Genomic DNA, 19,994 nt, shown 5'->3' on the forward strand with positions numbered 1-19,994 from the left:
TCTTTTCCAAACCCAGGCTTACAATGTTCAAATGTTACAACCAAAGAAGTATGTACATGAAAGCATAAATAAAGAACCGGCCAAAACCTCCAAAGCCTAGTCTTTGGGCCTTGTTTTGGACATCCTTTACTTGACAGTTCAGTGTACAGATACAAGAGTTAATTAGGAAATCAAATCAGATTCGCGACAATCAACCTCATACAATAATTATTTGGACACTTCATAGCTGTTGCCAGACGTGCTGAATATTTCTAGAATTTTCTGTTTGCAAATCATAATTCTAGCAACTGCAGTATTTTGTTTTCAGATATGGCAGCAGAACCAGATAGCTTTCATGTGGAAAAATTAAATTTTGAATGAAAGACAATGTATGTTACTTCTGTTTGGTGCATGACCATATGAGTATTTTCAGCATTTTCTCTTTTTCAGACTCTGAATAAAACCCAGTAATTGGAGATGAACTAATCAAAGCTATTCTAATTCTAAAGAAAATGTTCTGTGACAAGTGTATAAAATGACTCACTACGTAAAGCAGTATTTTTTATTTTAATAAAATAATGGAATGTGAAAGTGTGAATTAACACTCTCTTGGTTAGGAATGGCTATGTAAATCATTTGAAAATTGAGCTTGTTTCTCAGATGGAACTCATTTAAGGCATTAAGGCAAAATAAAATTTGAATTGATAGATCATTTCAGGATTACCAAAATACTTAATATCATTGGCACCTAATTTGCTTTCCATTGAAATTGCAGTTTAAATTTTACAGTTAGAAAAATATTTTGTGCTGCTGGTTTTCCTGTATATACCTTATCAATTACACTGGCCCAATCATCCTCTCCTGTATAATGTGCATCTAAGACAAGGAATTTTACTGCTCCGGTTTCTTCATTCCATGCCACTCCCAGAAGAGTATGAGCAAGAGGTTCACCACCTGTTTTGCAAAGCAATAACAACAACAGTCTAAAAAGACATTAAGGATTCAACACTGAAATGTAGGACTGCACATACCAAAAGGTTTTGTTCTGCATTTAAGGACAGTGTAGATATATTCTTAAATTTAAAACATATGACTGATTAAAAATAACAACCTGTTATGAAAAGTTAGAAATCATAAAAAATAAATTCAGCTCTTTGTCAAGGCTACTTTAAATAATTAGTCATGTCTTGTTTTATAATTTACTTGACACACTTGTTTTGCAGTATTCAAATAAAAGTTTAGAAGTAATGAAAATTTAACAAAGAAATCACAAACTTACCGACCATGACTGGAGTACCTTGCACCTCAAAATGTTCTGCAAGTTCCCTTGCTGCCAAAACTAACTCAGAGCCTGCCCTGCAAAAGTTCAAAATTTCATTTTAGTTTCACTAATCGTTTTCTTTACACAAACTTTTGGAAATATTTATAGTCTGCTTTTATGTTCCTTGCAAGTTTACTCTCATGTGCTATTTATCCCCACTTAAGCCACCTCAGGATCTTACTTTGCTGAATTATTAACTACTCCAATCCTTTGACTTGCTACTTTTTAAAGATAGAAACGAGGAATAGGATTTGAGCCTGTTCTGCCATGCAATCTGATCATGGTGATCTTCTATGTCCAAGCATGTTCCTGCTTTCTCTCCATACCATTCGATGCCATTAATATCTTACAAGAATGTCACTCTCTTCTTGAATATACTCAGTGATTTGAACTCTGCAGCCTTCTGTGGTAGTGAATTCTATAGAATTACCACCTTCTAAGTATAGAAATGTCCCTTTATCTCAGTCCTAAATGATCTGTGTATGGCGACTGACTTTCTAATAACTTCATTTGACTCTTCAACGTTGGATGTAATAATATGCTTATGTTATTTTGTTGGTCAGGGTTGGACCATATTTACTACTGTATTTTTACGCCAGAAAGAATTATATAACTGCTGCAATGCATGCGTTGGTTCCTTGACTGAGCTCGGTCCGCATTTGTTATTTCTGGTGTTGATATGGTTTATCCTTATTATTGTTCTACATGGTAATTCAATACAATGGAGTGGCATCTTAGATTATTTTAAAGAACAGTTGGAAAGTTGTTGCTGTACATCTGGCATCACATCTAGTCAGGCGAGAGGACACTATCGTGTACTCTCTGTAAAGTTCAACAGTGAGTCACATGGGCTTTCTTGATAATTCAGTAATTTCATGATCATATCGCTATACTGGCATTTTTCTTTTTTTTTGATTCATATTTGATGCTGTCTCCTCAGCTTCCACGGTGAGATTTTAGCTATACTTTCTTGATCATTAGCTCAGACCTCTTTTACTATTCCTACAACATAAGCTGATTTTTTTATGAAGACTTAAGATCAAATAATAAGGTTCATTTGTGGTCACTGGAAAGTTCAAAATAAGCTGAAAAAAAATGACCATAAAATACAAGGACAACTGGCAATGCGATCTGATTATAGAAACTCCAATTCAGCAAAAGCTTTCAGTGCTAATCATAAAAATATTAAATAATAATACATTTAAGGCAAATCTGATGAGTCAAACAAAGAGCATGTAATTATAAATATGAAAAGTAAGTTGATAGAAAAGTTTACTTAGACTTTCTTACCGAATGTTCATGATCTTTGAAGTAATCCCAAACGAATTTAATACTGACCGGATTTCAAAAGACCCAATCCAATCCGTTGATCCTACAATACTAGGGCCTTTATCTCCAGCAGTTACTAATATCTAAAAATACAATGTTAAGCAGTAAACTAAATGGCAATTTTTGAAAGAGATATAAACAATTTAGCAGAAAATATACAACTGAGAATTAGATTTGGCTATCATTAGTATTTTACTTTGCTGATTGGATATAAACTAAAAGAACTAGTGGTTTGGCCTCTATTTACTCTATGAAGAACTGCACCTATCACAATGCAAGTCTGATCAAGTACAAAGATGTGAAGGCATCATATGACCTTGAATATGCCATATCACAAAAAAAACAAGAGCAGTTAAGTTATTCCCCAAGAGGGATAAAATAAATATTTCCAATAAGATAATGCTGGTTAAGTTGATGTCACCTGTAGTTGAAGATAAAGAAGATAGAAAAGCTACCAATCCTTTTTTTTTGTTTTTACATATTACTTGCACTAATGGAGTTGTTTGGATAGGGGAAAGTGAGAACATGTTTGTTTCTGAATAGATCAGCTCACTAGATGTGACAGCTTTCTAAAGAAAAAATTCGTTTGTGGGATGTGGGCATCACTGACTAGGCCAGTATTTATTGTCCATCCCTAGTTGCCGTTGAGAAGGCAGTGTTGAGCTGCCTTCTTGAACCAGTGCAGTCCACCTGCTGAGGGTTGACCCACAATGCTATTAGGGAGGGAATGCCAGGATTTTAATCAAACCACAATTTCCAAGTCAGAATGGTGAATGGCTTGGAAGGGAACTTGAAAGTGTTGATGTTCCCTTGTATCTGCTGCCCTTGTCCTCTCAATATAAATTATCATTGGTTTGGAAGGTGCTGTCTGAGGAACTTTGACGAATTTCAGCCAAAATCTTAGTGAATGGCAGAGCAAGCTCAAGGGACAAATGGCCTACTCCTCTTTCAATGTTTTAAGTCTTAAGAATACTATTTTCCAATATTAGGAAGTATCTATCACCTATAAGTACAAAGGCATGAGAACATCACTACCTCAAAGTTCTCCTCCAATTCATACACCAACCTGACTTGGAAGTATATTGTTGTTCCAAATCTAGAAAATACCTTTAAGTGCAATATTATGATCCCAGCTGATGGTAATACTGGACAAGTCAGATTCAAGAGTGAAACCTTACTCAAAACTGTTTTAGTTTTACAGTTTGGTTTTTCAGTCAGTCAGTGAACAGAGACACATGAAATTTATGTACTTTCAACAAAATAACATAAGATCATTAAGGAAAAGAAAAAAAAGTGCAGAATAAACCAATTTAGAAACTTATTAACATAGACAGCAACAAAACAGTCAATCGTTTTCCAAGTAATATTTTTATGGTCACCCGGTGAAATATCTAAACTCTTAATTCCTAACTCAATTGACTAGGTTACAGGTGTTTTCTTTTGGACTTACTGTCCATTCACCATAAGTGATTCTCTCCTTTATTGCTTTTCCCAAAGACAAAATGACAGACTAACACAATGACTCTTTCCACTGAATTTAAAAAGAAACGTACGATCTTTTACAGCTCTTTTCCGTGGAAACTCGATTCTGGTGTCTGAACATCTGTTTTTTCTGAAGTTGCAAAAATTGCACTACATAAATATTTCACTGATTAACTTCACATGTACCTTGCTTGTCATTTAAGCCACATTCTTTCTTAGTAATTATTTTGAACTCACTAGTCAAAAATGGTTATCTGGCTTCTTCAAAAACATCAGCTCCACATAATTTAAAAATAAAGTCAATTTTCCCCTAATTTAGAATCCAATTTCCCAAATACTATTACAACTAAGAAGGCAGCTTACCACTATTTTCTCAAGTGTAATTGTGTACACGGTTCTGGAATCCACATTATAGGAGGTATATGACAGTACTGATGTTGTCTGGGCTGGACAGTTTTAGTTATGAAGATTGGACAACCTGGGATTGTTTACCTTGGAGAAGGTGGAAAGGGGTCATCACACATGAGATGTGAGGAAAAGCTTTTCTGCCTAGAGGGTGGTGGGAACCTGGAACTCCCCTAGTAGATTGGTAGAGGCAGAAGCCCTCATATCATTTAAGTAGTATTTAGATGTGCACTTGTGATGTAAAAGAATACAAGTCCCTGGACTCAGTGTTGAAAAATAGGAATAGTTAGGTTTTTTTTGGATGGGCCCAGGGGCTGAAGGACTTGTTTTTGTACTGTGACATCTCTATGACTCTATTAGGAGTAGGTAATAAGTGCTCGTTTAGCCAGTGACACCCACATCCCATGAATGAACAAAGGAGAAGCAAAAATATTTTAGCAGCAGTGTCCTTTAGGACTCAGCCAGCTCACAAGCAATAGTGGTGTTAGTGAATCACTCTTGACGATGGACTTCAAAAGCTCTCAACTCAGGAGTAAACTCTGCCTTTGCCACCCTCAGAGCTTCTTGTAGTTCGTCTTCAACAGATATGTAGATATACTGATGCACCAGGTGAGGTGGTTGTAGTAGATGATAGCCATCAAGAAGTTTCTCGTCCATCTGTGAATTGATGAGCCTTCATGAGATCCACAGTCAATGTCAAAGACTTCCAGAGCAACTATCTCCTGATCGTACATCATTGTGTCACTTCTGGTAGGTCTGTCCAAAGGGATAGCAAATACCCAGGAATGGTGATGGTGGTGTCTGGAATATTGTCTGTAATATATTATTGAATGAGTAGAATATATCAAATTGTTGCTATGGAACAGCTCTCCCAATTTTGGGACAAGCCCTGATGTTAAGAAGGTGAATTTTGTAGAGTATATCGAGCTGAGCTTGCCGTTGTTGGTCTTGGTACCTAGGTCAATACCAGTTGATTTATTTGGTATCATTCCTTTTTTTTTGACTTTGTAGCTGTTTATATAACGGAGTTGCTTTTAAGAAGCAATTCACATATCTCTGGATGTGGAGTCACATCTCAGCCAGCCAGGAATGCGATAGATATTCTTCCCTAAAAGGACATTATGTTATAATGACATAATACAGACTTTTAAATATTCAAAATCCCAACAAATACTTAAAACCTCAGACATAGCTTATGAAAAAAAGTTAAAAATGAGTTGTGGCATTTTAAAATGGCCATCAAAGTCACCTGATCTGAAACAGCCAGGGATTCAAAGTATATTTCTAAATAATATGGTTAGAACTATGTGCCTCACCCTGAAAAGGGTGTCTAAGGCATAATTACCTGGATATTAAAATTCATCATATGAAATGTATAGCTCACAATGAGATCTTCAAATGTCTTTGTGGATGAAACCTCTCGATTGAATCTGAACAAGGAGGCGGCTTGAAAATCACTTAACTATATCAAAGAATAATAAAAGAATTTCTAAAAATGTATAAATCCAACTTTGTGAAGTATAGATTGTTTCAATTGTGGCCAGCATCAGACATGAAATATCAAACATTTCCTTGTGAGAAGTCATGATTCCAAGTTTAAGGTTTCTGTTGTCAGAGCAGCGTTGGTGAGTTGCTGTAGTGCACTTAGACGATTGTACGCAGTGCTGGCAGGAGTAAATGTTACAGTTACTGGATAGGCGGCTTTCTTCTGTCTAGTGGTGAACTTCCTGAGTATTGTGGGAGCTGCATGCCTCCCTATTGTCTTGTATTTTGTCCTTAACTTTCCAAATCTCACTTCACTACTTGGTTTAAAGAGTACTCCACAGCTCCAGTTTTCCAATCTGCCAGGACACAAATCATATAGCAAACAAATTTTTCTTTGAAGTTAAAATTATTACTGTGCTGTCTTTTATGGCTACTGAAAAAAATAAACATTTCGATGAAAATATGTGACATAAAATAATGCTTTTCTAAGATTCCTGTTGAACAGCTCCCAAAAGCATAGAAAAAGAGAAAGATATTGATAACTCAAAGACTACTCAAACCTTTTGGATCTTCTCGTGTGTTGGTATAGGTACATTGATGTACCCCTGATGGTTGTACCAGGATAAAATGGTTTGTAAAGTACGGTATGCACAACCCCATCCACCATCATTTATGTCATCCTGCAAGTAGTGATGAAAGGTGTATGATCCATACACAACAAAAACCTTTTGGAAAGCAAATAAAAAGCATCTGTAAACTCAAACATTGAAATTGCAGATTCTATAGTTATGATTTGATACAGTACCATAACAGTGTTTGTAACAGCAAATGGCTACTTTACGAAAAGCACATATAATATTGTGAATTCTGTGCTGTACCTGGAACTCATCAGAGCTTGGTGATGGGATATATTTGTGTATTGTCTTCAGATATTTATTCGATAAATCATCATTTGGAAAACTATAAGCCATAGAACGGCGCAAATAGGGTTTATCTTGTAGACTAAATTTGTGATGTAGCTCCTGTACACAGAAAAAAAAGTGAACATTTTAATCTGATTACTTCATAGAAAATTTGCCACTTCAGATAATAAGTATCAATGTTCGGAAGGATCTAATTTTCACAATATTTTTTTCAATTCATCAAGGTTCATTTTGTTAATGTACCAAGAAGTCTTGTTTCAGTTGTAAAGAAATCTGGTTAGACTGTACCCGACATACTAATAGCAGTTTTGTTTCCCTTTCCTAAGAAAGTATATACACTTCATATAGAAAGAATGCAGTGGAATTTCATCAGGTTGATTGCTATGATAATGGGATAGTGCAGAGAAATTGAGGAGACTGAGCTTGCATTACTGGAGATTAGAAGAATCAGAGGCAAGCTCATAAAAACATACAACATGCTTAAAAGGTATGATCCAAAAAATATGTTTATCCTCACTGTGGGGTGTAGAATCAGGTAACACATTCTCAGAATAAAAGGCAAGCTATTTAGGACTGAGATGAGGACGAATGTCTTCACTAGATCTCTGGAATATCCATGAGGACTATGGAATTGTCTCGCTATAGAATATGGTTATACTATTGCCCACCTGTAGCCCTTGGTATAAATTTGTCATTAAGTTGCAGACAGGGATTGAAAAGTTCCTAAATACTATTGAGATCAAGTAATTGAGGGAGCACCGACACCAAATGGACCACAACAGTTCAAGAAGACAGCTCACTGTCACCTTCTGAAGGGCACTTAGGAATGAGCAATAAATGCTGGCACAGCTGGAGAAGCCCACATCCCGGAATGAGTTTTGAAAAAATAGAGATAGCACAGAAATAGAATGAGGTAGACGATGAGCCATAATCTAAAATGATGGAACAGGCTCAAGAGGGTTGATGGCCTGTTCTTGCTCCTATGTTCCCATGATCCTATCTGCTCGCACTCAAAGTTAATTGTGCTGCTTGCTCTAACAAATCTATACATCTAGCAGCTACTAGGGCAGCTGCACTATAGATTACGAAAACTTTAAAATTATTGCCATTTCTAGAAGTGAACAATCTAGGGCGGCACGGTGGCTCAGTGGTTAGTGCCAGGGACCCGGGTTCAATTCCTACCTCGGGCAACTTTCTGTGTGGAGTTTGCACATTCTCCCCGTGTCCGCGTGGGTTTCGTCCGGGTGTTTCGGTTTCCCCCCACAGTTCAAAAATGTGCAGGTTAGGTGAATTGGCCACGTTAGATTGCCCATAGTGTTAGGTGCATTAGTCAGGGGGGAATGGGTCTGGGCGGGTTGCTCTTCGGAGGGTCGGTGTGGACTTGTTGGGCCAAAGGGACTGTTTCCACACTGTAGGGAATCTAATCTAATCTAATCTAGATTGCAGTTCACTTTGCCCTCTTCCTTGGTTGGAATATCCTTTTACTCCCAAATATCTGAAATGGGGGACAACAATCAGAAAACAAAGCAGTTCCAATTAGTTAATTAGTATGTGTCTTTACAAATGGCTCAAGTGTCAACTTGTTTCTAATGTAGAGCATAGAGGGGAAAGATAACTATTATAATATTCAATTGCATGGATACAACTTTTAACATGTTGTCAGTGTTATGATAACATAAAATATGGTCATAATGTCAGAAACAAAGAAAGTATAGGTTAATAAGCTCCTCATTTTTGTTCAATGAAATCACAGTTGATCTGTAACTACCTTTGCCAATTTTCATATCTTTTATTAACAAATATCTATCAATCCAGTTTTAAAATTAACAATTGTCCTAGAACCAACAGTTACTTATGAATGAGAGATTCAAACTTTCTTTCCAAACTTTCTATGTTTAAGAAGTATTTCCTAATTCACTTTTGGGAGGGTTGGTTTTACATTTCATCATCTGCCTCTTGATCCTCAACTCTCCAAGCAACACTACAATTTTTCTCCATCCACCCTGTTTGTTCCCATTAATGTTTGGTAACTTCAATTAAATCCCTTAACAGTCTAAATTGAGTACAAATCTCAGTTTATAATTTCTACTCATAATTTAGCTTGTGGGATCAAGGTATCACACAGGCAAATCTACACTGCATTGCCTTAAACTTTTTGATTATTTGCTGTAGCTGTCTATAACATTTTAACAACTCTCTACATATTCCCTAAAGTTCCTTTGGATCTCTCTTGCTCCTAGCTTTCTATTTAGAAAATACAAAGATCCACCCCATTTAAGTCTAATTTGGAAACACTCATAGGTACACACACCGAGATCCATTTGCCACAATCTTACCAAATCACTTGATCCATTAATATTTTGAACATTATTGAAAAATACACATTTTGACAAAGGTTTTAACCTTGCACTTATCTGGAAATTTTCCATGAGTGTCAATTCAAGGGGAAAAATGATATTTATACTGCCAGAAAAGAATACTAATTGCTTGGTAAATGAATTCTGATTGCTAGAGACAGTGTCATGAGGAATACACATATTAATGCTGATTAACAGTTAACACCCATGCTTTCTTCAATTTCAAATCAAAAGGTTGACTGTAAAGGATATTAACTGTCTGTGTTGTGATAAATATTTTTAAAAATACTTCATTGATCTGTATTCTTTCCCATTAACAAATTTTGTCAGGATTTACTGTGAACAATCTTACTTTATAATCACCATCACCAGAATCTATAATATTAATAGCTATTTTTGTTTTACTCTTTTGAAATACAGCAATGAACTCAATTATATTATGATTGCCATTAGATATGTCTTCACGTGCACTTGGACTGTTCACTGTATACTTATTATTAAAATATTATATAATCTGCTATTGGTTCTAGGACCTATTGCTGCAGGAAACTATACTGAAAAAGTAAATTTGATATTTTTCTCACAGGATCCAAATTGCTAATCCAAAAATTAACAATTGTTTAAATACCTAATTAAAACCAGTTGCCTTTGCTATGCACTTGTAATATCTGCATTCAGATCACAACTGCTACCAGGGGGCTTATTCACAATTCCTATTAGTCTTAAATGTTTTTCTACTTCTTAAAAGAGCCTAAAAAGTCTGATACCTTTCATCATATCCTCTCTTTTCATTTAAATGTAACATTATTTGAACCACTTGGGCTACATCTCTTCCACTACTGGTTTTGGTTTCCTTCCTGAACTTTATCATCTGTTTTATTCGGTTGCTAGGTCTTACCATCTGTCAACCAGATTTCAAAGATGATTACCATGTAGCACCTTTCAAGTTGAAATTGCATCTAAAATTCATTTGAAATATTCCTTACATTGTGATGAATGAAGAGCGCTTATTTGGTTCCTACAACTCATGTGGTCTTTCTGTTCTGATTTTGTTTCTCCTATCACATTCTTACCTTCTTTATATCCACCCTACCAAATGTGGTAAACACTAACAACACTTTGACCAAACCATCCTTCAATCCTCTGTACTGAAGGGAATATAAACTCACTGTATTCTACCTTTCCATAGCTTGCTATCAATCAAGTAGTAAAACTGTTCAGTCTGATACTGTGAATCTAAAAAATGACTACTGCTCACGATGAAGAACTGAAATTGAAACAGAAAATGCTGAAAATCCTCTGTAGATCAGAGAAAAAGAGGTATTGTTAAATGCTGTGTCCCTGTTTGGCTCAGGTCTAGCTACATCAAATCTGTCACAAGGTACTGTCTCTGTTACAACACAACTATCAGACAGATCACCTTGTCGCCAGTATCCTTCCTTACTCCCTGTCAAATAATTACAAACCATTGATCACTGGGCAAAAATAAAATGGTGTCTATTGAGACACTGATATTTCAAGAAAGCAGATGGATCTGATTCAAAAGTGTTTTGAGGTTTCATTATTTGAACAACTTATTTCCCAATGAAGAACAAAAACAAAAGAAAAAAAAGCTTTCAAAGTGATTTTGAGGCATGGGAAGTGACTCAGAAATCAGTATTTTCACTGCTTTCAGGAACACTATACAAAATCGGGAACTATAAACATACTCAACAGAGGTATCTTGAGATTTAACTTAGAAGACATGTTAACTCATAATTTTTATTAACAACCAACTAAAATCAGAACTGAAAAGACAAATTTGGATCATGAGGAATTATGGCGCAGGAACAGACCATTCAGCCCATTGTGTCTGCATTGATTTTGCAGTATGTCTGTTCAAATAGTCATACAATGCTGTCTGAAATGCCTCAACTGAATCTGCCTCCACCAAACTTTCTGGTAGTGTATTCAAAGCCTGAATCACTTGTGAGAAAATGATTTTTGTCGTACCACGGTTGCTATTTTTGCAAATCACTTTAAATCTGTGTCTTCTTGTTCTCAATCCTTTAATTTGGTAGAAAGGTTATCCAGATTTCTCATGATTTTGAATTTTTTTTTTATCAGATCTCCTTTTAGTCTTTTCTTTCCAATGAGAATAGAGTTAATCGAATTAAGGAGAATCAAAAGAGATTCTATTTGTATATTAAGTACAAAGAGTAACCAGGGAGAGAATAGGGCCCCTTAAAGATCAACAGAGCCTATACATGGAACAACAGGAAATGGATGAGGTACTAAATGAATACTTCATGTCAGTATTTACTGTGGAGAAGGATGTGGAAGTTAGGAAATTTGGGGAAATAAATATTGAAAAGAGTTCAGTAATGGACCAGGGCAAACCCCCTCAAAATATTCAGAAGATACTCTAGACCATAAGACCCAACTGATTTTAAAGGTAAATGTAAGATGTTACATTCCAGATGCAATGTGATTGATCAAACGACCAGATTTAAAGCAAAACACACTTTATTCATGCACTATAGTCAAAATACAACAAAGGAAAGAAGGAATTGGCATAACTCAACTCTACTGGAAAACTTTGTATAATAATAGATATAATAACTATTACTAATTAATGGTTCCAATACAGTAATATCCCATAAACACATCCTTGGCAAAAGGCAAATTCAGAAAATAGATTGCGTCACGTGCAACTCCCACAGCAGGAAGAGAACACCAGCTTTTTGCTGTCGCCAAGAAAAGGAAAAAAAACTTCCACTTCTTTTAGTTCCCAATAGTAACTGCTGAAAGCTAAAACTAAAACTCCTGGTTCTGTGGGAGCTTGACCACACCACTCAGACTGCTTCTATTGCCCCAATTTAAAAAAAAATCCAAGGCCTGACAAGTTGTTTACACTAGTGGCTCTGGTAAACTGCTTGGTGCCTTAAAACCACAGTATCGTCACAGTTCATATTACAGAAGAGAACGTGCTTGGGGTCTTAAAACGCCTAAAGGTAGCTAAATCCCCAGGATGTGATCAGGTGTTTCCCAGAATTTTGTGGGAAGCTAAGGAAGAGATTGCTGGGCCCCTTGCTGAGATAATTGTATCATCGACAGTCACAGGTGAGGTGAAGAAAGAGTAGAGGTTGGCTAATATAGTGCCATTATATTAAAACGTTGGTAAGGAAATGCCAGGGAACTGTAGACCAATGAGCTTTATATCAGTGGTTGGTTAAGTTGTCGGAAGGGATTCTGAAGGATAGGATTTACATTCATTTGAAAACAGAAGGAACTGATTGGGATAATCAACATGGCTTTGTGCATGGGAAATAGTGTCTCACTAACTTGAATTTGTTGAAAAGGTGACAGAGAAGATTGAAGGCAGAGTGGTAGATGTTGTCGATATGGACTTCAGCAAAGTATTCGACAAGGTTCCGCATGGTAGATTGGTTAGTAAGGTTAGATCACATTATTTCCGGGGGACTGCAGATGCTGGAGATCAGAGTCAAAGAATGCAGTGCTGGAAAAGCACAGCCAGTCAGGCAGCATCCAAGGAGCAGGAGAGTTGACATTTCGAGCATAAGCTCTTCATCAGGAATGATCCGGGGGCCAGCCAGCCAATTGGATACAAAATTGGCCTGTAACCAGAAGTGTGCCACAAGGATCGGTATTGGATCCACTACTTTCTGTCATTTATATAAATGATTTGCATGTGACTACAGGTGGCATAGTAAGTTTGCACAACACCAAAATAAGTAGCGCAATGGACAGTGAAGAAGATTATCTCAGAGTACAACAGGACCCTGATCAGTTGGACCAATAGACTGAGGAGTGGCAAATGGATTTTAATTTAGGTAAATATGAAGCATTTTTGGAAGGTTTATAATGGTAGGGCCTGGGGATTGTTGTTGAACAAACAGACATAGGGGTGCAGATGCATAATTCCTTGGAAGTGGAGTTACAGGTAGACATGGCGATGAAGACGGCATTTGGCACATTTACCTTTCACTGGTCATAAAATTGAGTTAGCAGTTGGGATGTCATGTTGAAGCTGTACAGAACATTGATGAGGCCACTTTTAGAATACTGCAGACAATTCTGATTGTCCTTCTATAAGAAAGATGTTGTTAAATTTTAAAGGGTGCATAAAAGATTTACAAGGATGTTGCTGGGACTGAAGGTTTGAGCTTTCAGGAGAGGCTGAATAGGCTCAGACTTTTTTCCCTGGAGTGTTGCAGGCTGATGGGTGACCTTTATAGAGGTTTATAAAATCATGCGGGACATGGATAGCATGAATATCCAAGGTATTTTTCCTAGATGGAGAGTCCAAAACTAGAGAATATAGGTTTAAAGATGAGTGTGGAAAAATTTAAAAGGGAACACAGGGGCAACATTTTTTATGCAGAGTGTTGTGTGTGTATGGAGTGAGCTACCAGTGAAAGTGGTGGAGGTTGGTACCATAACAACATTTAAAAAGGTATCTGAATCGGTTTGTGAATAAGAAGGGTATAGGGAGGTTTAGGCCAAATGTTGGCAAATGGGACTAAGTCAGATTGGAATATCTGGTCATACAGACCAGTTAGACCGAACAGTCTGTTTCCATGCTGTATGACTCTGTAACAGTCTCAATTTCAAAGAATCATTATGATGGAGAAGGATGCCATGTGGTCCATCATGCTCGTACTGGCTCTTCAAATGAGCATTATTATTTAGTGCCAACCTCATGCTTTATATACCCTTACCTTTGCATACCATTTCTATCCAAATAATCATCCAATGCCTTAGAAATGTAGAAAAGAGGAGGAGTAGGCTATTTGGCACTTCATAGCTGATCATCAAACTCAGCAACCTATTCCTGCTTTATGTGCAACAGAACATAGAAAATAGGAGTAGTATGTCATTCAAACCTTTTGAAAGTCTCAATAGAACCTGCCTTAACTAGATTTCCAGGCAATGCATTCCATTCCATATCCTAACTACACACCGTATGAAAAAGGTTTCTTTCATAACATGCTTACTTTTTTTGCAGATCACTTTTTTAAATCTATGCCTCCTTCTTTCTATTTCTTTTATGAACAGGGCAGCTTATCCTTATCTACCCTATCCAGCGTGTTGATAAATTTTGAAAACCGCTATAGAATTTTCTCTGACTTCTCTCAAGGAGAGCAGTACCAACTTCTTCAATCTATCCTCCTAGAAGTTTCTTATTCCTGGAACAGCTATTTTAAATCACTTCTGCCCTCTCTCCAATACATTCACATCTTTCCTATAATGTGGCACCCCATAATTGTACCTAGAACTCCAGTTAAGTCTAACAAGTGACTTACTATTGTGGTCCATACTCATATTAATAAAGCTGAGGATACAGTGTGCTTTTTTTTAGATTAGATTACTTACAGTGTGGATACAGGCCCTTCGGCCCAACAAGTCCACACCGCCCCGCCGAAGTGCAACCCACCCATACCCCTACATCTACCCCTTACCTAATACTACGGGCAATTTAGCATGGCCAATTCACCTGACCTGCACATCTTTGGACTGTGGGAGGAAACCGGAGCACCCGGAGGAAACCCACGCAGACACAGGGAGAACGTGCAAACTCCACACAGAGAGTCGCCTGAGGCGGGAATTGAACCCGGGTCTCTGGCGCTGTGAGGCAGCAGTGCTAACCACTGTGCCACCGTGCCGCCCACTCTGTGCCACCGTGCCGCCCATTAAATTAAACTCTCCACATAGCCTGCCACCCTTAATGAAAAGTGCACGTATACAATCAGGTCCCTCTGCTCCTGCAGCTACTTTAAAATTGGAAACATTATTTTATATTATCTTTCACTGCTCTTAGCAAGGTGCACCACCTCACACTTCTCTGCACTGAACTTTATTTGCTACCTGTCCATCCACTCCACCAACTTATCAATACCCTTTCAGAGCACTCCTTAATCTATCCTCATAACTGAATTTGTCATCCAATAAATTGCTGCTTTAGTAGCTGATGAACAGACTTCATTAAAAGGAAAAAGTGACTGTATTCCAGTCCTACTTTTCGTAGCGGTTCCAGATCCTTTTCGGTGTATCCAGCAGGGTATATTACTGTCGTAAGAGCATTAGACTCTGGCAGTTCAAAGTGGAATGCTTGCGGAATTGGGACAGACTTTCCTTTTGTAAATCTCTGAATGCATTGGTCCATCTCATATAGCTGTGCAGAAACTGCTTTTACAAATTGCTCCTGCAGCCTGTCAAAAATATAATTAATAATTAAAAGCATGTTCTATATTACATACGGTGCACCACTGAACAAAACAAAAACTATTGCAGATACAAAATTAAATAAAGTTGTAATTTAGCTTTGCTGCTATCTACTGCTTTCTCTTCAAACATTAGGAGAAAATAAAACCTTTACACTAAGTAAATTTGGAAACCATCGAATGTTTTCACTCATCAATGAAATCTGTAGCTTTGCAGTAGCAAATGTTCTTTCTAACATATTAAAAATCATCATAACTCATCAAAAATTCTCTTCGTAATAAAAGCAGAAAATCTTAATGCAAAAAACACAAATGAAAATTTCAATTTAAAACCATTATTGGAATAGAGCTTGGCTCTATCAATGGAGAAATGTCAACAATTTCTGAAAACAAAAATGGTGTCAAAGCCTTTTGTCTTCTCACCAGGCCTTAAGCTAAAATGTCAACTCTCAGAAGGAGAAAGTGAGGACTGCAGATGCTGGAGATCAGAGCTGAAAATGTGTTGCCTGAGAAGGGCTCATGCCCGAAACGTCGATTCTCCTGCTCCTTGGATGCTGCCTGACCTGCTGCGCTTTTCCAGCAACACATTTTCAACTCTCAGAAGGAACAAAAGATTTGTACAGCAATGAAAAAAGGGTGCTGCTGGTTGGTTGGAAAGTCAATTGATTGATTGAAACATTGTCATGAGAAATGCACCAGGGAAGTACTGTCTGTAAATTAACAGAATGTACTCTGGTGTAAAAGCGAGAGATCTTTTTATTTAGAATTTATGGTATTTCACATATATTAATTGACCCTTCTACTCCAGGCTCATGTACTACGTATGAGGTCAACACAATCCTCAGCAAATACACTTGCCTGTTTTGACTTGTCCGGAAGAATAATAAGCATACAATTTCAGCACACAAATGACAAGATAACTAAAATTCTAGTGTTTTAATATGGCGGCAGACTGGCAAGGCTGTTTGCGCACTCTTACCCAGGGCTCATCTGCTTTTGCTCTTTTTCTTTCATTGTTTTTGACTTTTTTTTTCTCTTTTGTCCTTTGTATTTTCTGTGGCTTGTTGGTCGGTATCATCAGTGCAGTCCTAAGAGCAGGCTGCATGTGGAGTGGTGGATGTGACTTTTCCCAGCAATTGGGGTGGCTGCAACAGCAGCAAGAACATTCATTTAGCATTTGGGGTTGGTGACAGTAGCAGCAAGGATGTCCTCCCAGTGTTCGGGTGCCAGGCAGTAAGAATATCCTCCAGGCATTTGGGACAGGCAGCAGAAGAACTTCTCTAGTGATCAGCAGCACACTCGTCTGGCAGCAGAGCCAGGGACTCTTAGTGACAGTAGGCCTAGAGTCAGGACTCTTGACCTGGCAACATGGTCAAAGACTTCTGGTTATTTGTGAGGCAGTAGCAGCAGCGGAGCTGGGGACTCGTGGTTGTGGGCAATTGCCGATTCAGTGGCCTCGGTGAAGTGGGTCCAGCAGCAAAGAGATGGTGCCTAAAGTGTAGCAACTCCTGCGCTGTTGGGTATTGTGCAGACAGCAGTGGGGCGGTGAAGGTCTCTCTTTCAGTTACTGGAGGCTAGGTACCGGTGTGGACTGGGTTGAAAAGACTCTGAACTTTTTATGAATTTATTTTTCTAATTTATTTCTATGATCTGTAAAGCTGGACTTGTTATTTCTTTACTTTTCTATACTCCTTTTTTTCCCTAAGAATTTATTCTTTAGAATCTGTACCTAGTACCTTTCAGCCTAAGATGGCACCGTTATGTGGCGACTTGTAAACTTTTCACTGTACTCATTTTTTAGTATGTGACAATAAAGCTAATTCAAGAAAATTCTGTTATGATTTGCATGTATGATTTGTGCATTTAAAATGTGAAGTAACTAGTTGTCTTAAAGAGTTTTGTCTAAACGTGCACTTATGCAAATATGTATGAATATTTGAATCATGCATCAGAACAATGATACTCAGAATGGAACAGGAAGGGATAGGCAGGAGAAGAAACATAAAAGCTTTTTCTTATACAAGCATAAAAAAGACCAAATAGGAACAAAGGTCAAAATTAACATCTCTTTACTTAAGTGCATGTGTTATTCTAAATAAATAATTTAATGGCACAACTAAAGGCTAATACGGGTGACCTATGTAAATTCATGATTGTTAGGAGGTCAAAGCTTGAACTAAATATCCAGAGTCGACATGATCTTTCGAAGGCAAATGCAGCGAGGAAAGGCTGGTAGTGTCGCTTTGCCAGTATGAGAAGGAGTAAATGTTAAAGGAAAAAATTATCGTGGATCAGATAAAGCAAAATCCATATGAATGGAAGTTATAAACAACCAAGGAGAATCACTGTTGGAGTAAAAGATAGGTCCCCAAACAGTAACTGTTCTGTAAAACACAGAATCAATTAAGAGATAATATGGGCATGTTGAAAAGGTAATAAATCAATTATAATCTTCTTGTAGATTGCGAAGATCAAATTGGTAGGGTACAGTGGTCAGCACTGTTGCTTCACACTACCATGGACCCGGGTTCAATTCCAGCCTTGGGTGACTGTCACATTCTCCCCGTATCCCCGTGGATTGCCATCCGGAACTCCGCTTTCCTCTCTTAATCCAAAGATTTTCAGGTTAAGTGGATTGGCCATCTAAACTGTCTAGTGTTCATTGATGTACAGGCTAGCTGCCATTAGCCATGGTAAAACATCATTACAGAGATAGGGTAAAGGGCTGGTTTTGGGTTGGATGCTGTTCAGAGGCTTGGTGCAGACTCAATGGGATGAAAGGCCTCTTTCCACACAGTAGGGATTCCATGATTCGAGATAGCGATGAGTTAAGAAATCAAAATAGAGTATTTAAGCTGATTTCCTATGCTGTGGATCAAACTAGAGGTCAGACTGTTTTGGATATAGTAATGTTTATTAAGGCAGGTTTAATAAATGATCTCAAAGTAAAACATCCCTGAGGAATCAGTGACCATAACATGGTAGAATTTGGCACTCAGTATGACAGTGAGAAACTTGGGTCAGAAACAATGTTGCTAAATAATGGTAATTACATGGGAATAAGTTCAGAGTTGACTGGAATGGACTAGAAAAGGAGTTTAGCAGGAAAGGCAGTCAATGAACAGTGATACATCTTTAAGAAAATATCTCATGACTCAGAGCAAATAAATACTCTATCATCCCTGAGGGTAGTGAGTCTGTGGAATTCTTTTACTGTTGATGACATAAGTTGTTCAGTATATTTACAGCTGAGATGAAATATTTCTAATCACCAAGAGATTTAAGCGTTATGGGATAAGGCAGGAAAATGAATTTGAGGATTAAGAGATGAGCTATGATCTAATTGAAAAGCAGTGAGGGTGCAATGAACTTAATGGCTTACTTCTGCCTTGAGTTATTTTGTTATATAGTTTTAAAAAAATCAAATGCAACAAACTGCCTGTACTTTTCCACTCATACAGACATACTGTTATACAGCACAGAAACAGGCCTTTGGTCCAATTCGTCCATGCCAACCACATATCCTAAACTGATCTAGTTCCATTTGCTAGCATTTGGCTGATATCACTCTAAACGTTTCCTGTTCACATGCCTATTCAAGTGCCTTTTAAATGGTATAACTGTACTTGCTTTCTCTGGCAGCTTGGTCCATACACGCACCACACTCTGCAAAAATGTTGCCCCTCAGGGTTGCTTTTAAATCTTTCCCCTCTCAGCTTAAACCTTTTGGATTCCCCTGTCCTTGGCTATTCACTCAATCCCCTCACAAATTTATAAACCTCAAAAGGTCACTTTTAAGCCTCCAATGCTCCATGGCAAAAAAGACCTAGCCTATTCAGCCTCTCCCTATAGCCGAAACCTTCCAATCTCAGCAATATCCTTGTAAAGTAGTAGAAAGTGAGGACTGCAGATGCTGGAGACCAGAGTAGAGTGTGATGCTGGAAAAGCACAGCAGGTCATGCAGCATCTGAAGAGCAGGAGAATCTACATTTCGGGCATAAGCCCTTCATCAGGAATTCACCACACCACCAATTTTGGTGTCATCTGCAAACTTACTAACAATACCTCCTATACTCACATCCAAATCATTTATATAAATGATGAAAAGCAATGGATAGACCCAGCACCAACCTTGCTGCATACCATTAGTCACAACCCTCCAGTCCAAAAAACAACCCTCCATCACCACCCTGTCTCCTTTCTTCAAGCCAATTTTGTATCCAATTGGCTTGCTCCCCAGGATTCCATGTGACTTAACCTTGCTTATGGTCGCTGGCCCCAAAGTGCTCCCCCACTGACACCTCAGCCACTTGCCCTGCCTTATTTCCCAAGAGTAGGTCAAGTCTACCATGCAGAACTTTGTCGAATGCCTTGCTGAAGTCCATAGACAACAAATGTTGCTCTGCCTTCATCGATCCTCTTTGCCATCTCTTCAAAAAACTCAGTCAAATAAGTTAGACACAATTTCCCATGCACAAAACCATGCTGA

At 37.8% G+C, this 19,994-nt stretch overlaps 1 protein-coding gene across 4 annotated transcripts in view; it reads right to left on the reverse strand.

Annotated features, from left to right (window-relative positions):
• The window catches only part of LOC140495961 (ufm1-specific protease 2-like), a 49,596-nt gene that overhangs the window by 1,505 nt on the left and 28,097 nt on the right, over positions 1-19,994 (reverse strand). For all 4 annotated transcript variants that reach the window (XM_072595306.1, XM_072595315.1, XM_072595332.1 and 1 more), the window contains 6 exons: positions 15,301-15,493; positions 6,880-7,023; positions 6,562-6,726; positions 2,591-2,712; positions 1,259-1,335; positions 809-933 (listed from right to left, as the gene is read on the reverse strand). In XM_072595306.1, coding sequence (XP_072451407.1) covers positions 809-933; positions 1,259-1,335; positions 2,591-2,712; positions 6,562-6,726; positions 6,880-7,023; positions 15,301-15,493 — 826 coding nt within the window. The remainder of the gene's footprint in view (positions 1-808; positions 934-1,258; positions 1,336-2,590; positions 2,713-6,561; positions 6,727-6,879; positions 7,024-15,300; positions 15,494-19,994) is intronic.

Source organism: Chiloscyllium punctatum, chromosome 2 (genome assembly GCF_047496795.1).
Source record: "Chiloscyllium punctatum isolate Juve2018m chromosome 2, sChiPun1.3, whole genome shotgun sequence".
NCBI lineage: Eukaryota > Metazoa > Chordata > Chondrichthyes > Orectolobiformes > Hemiscylliidae > Chiloscyllium > Chiloscyllium punctatum.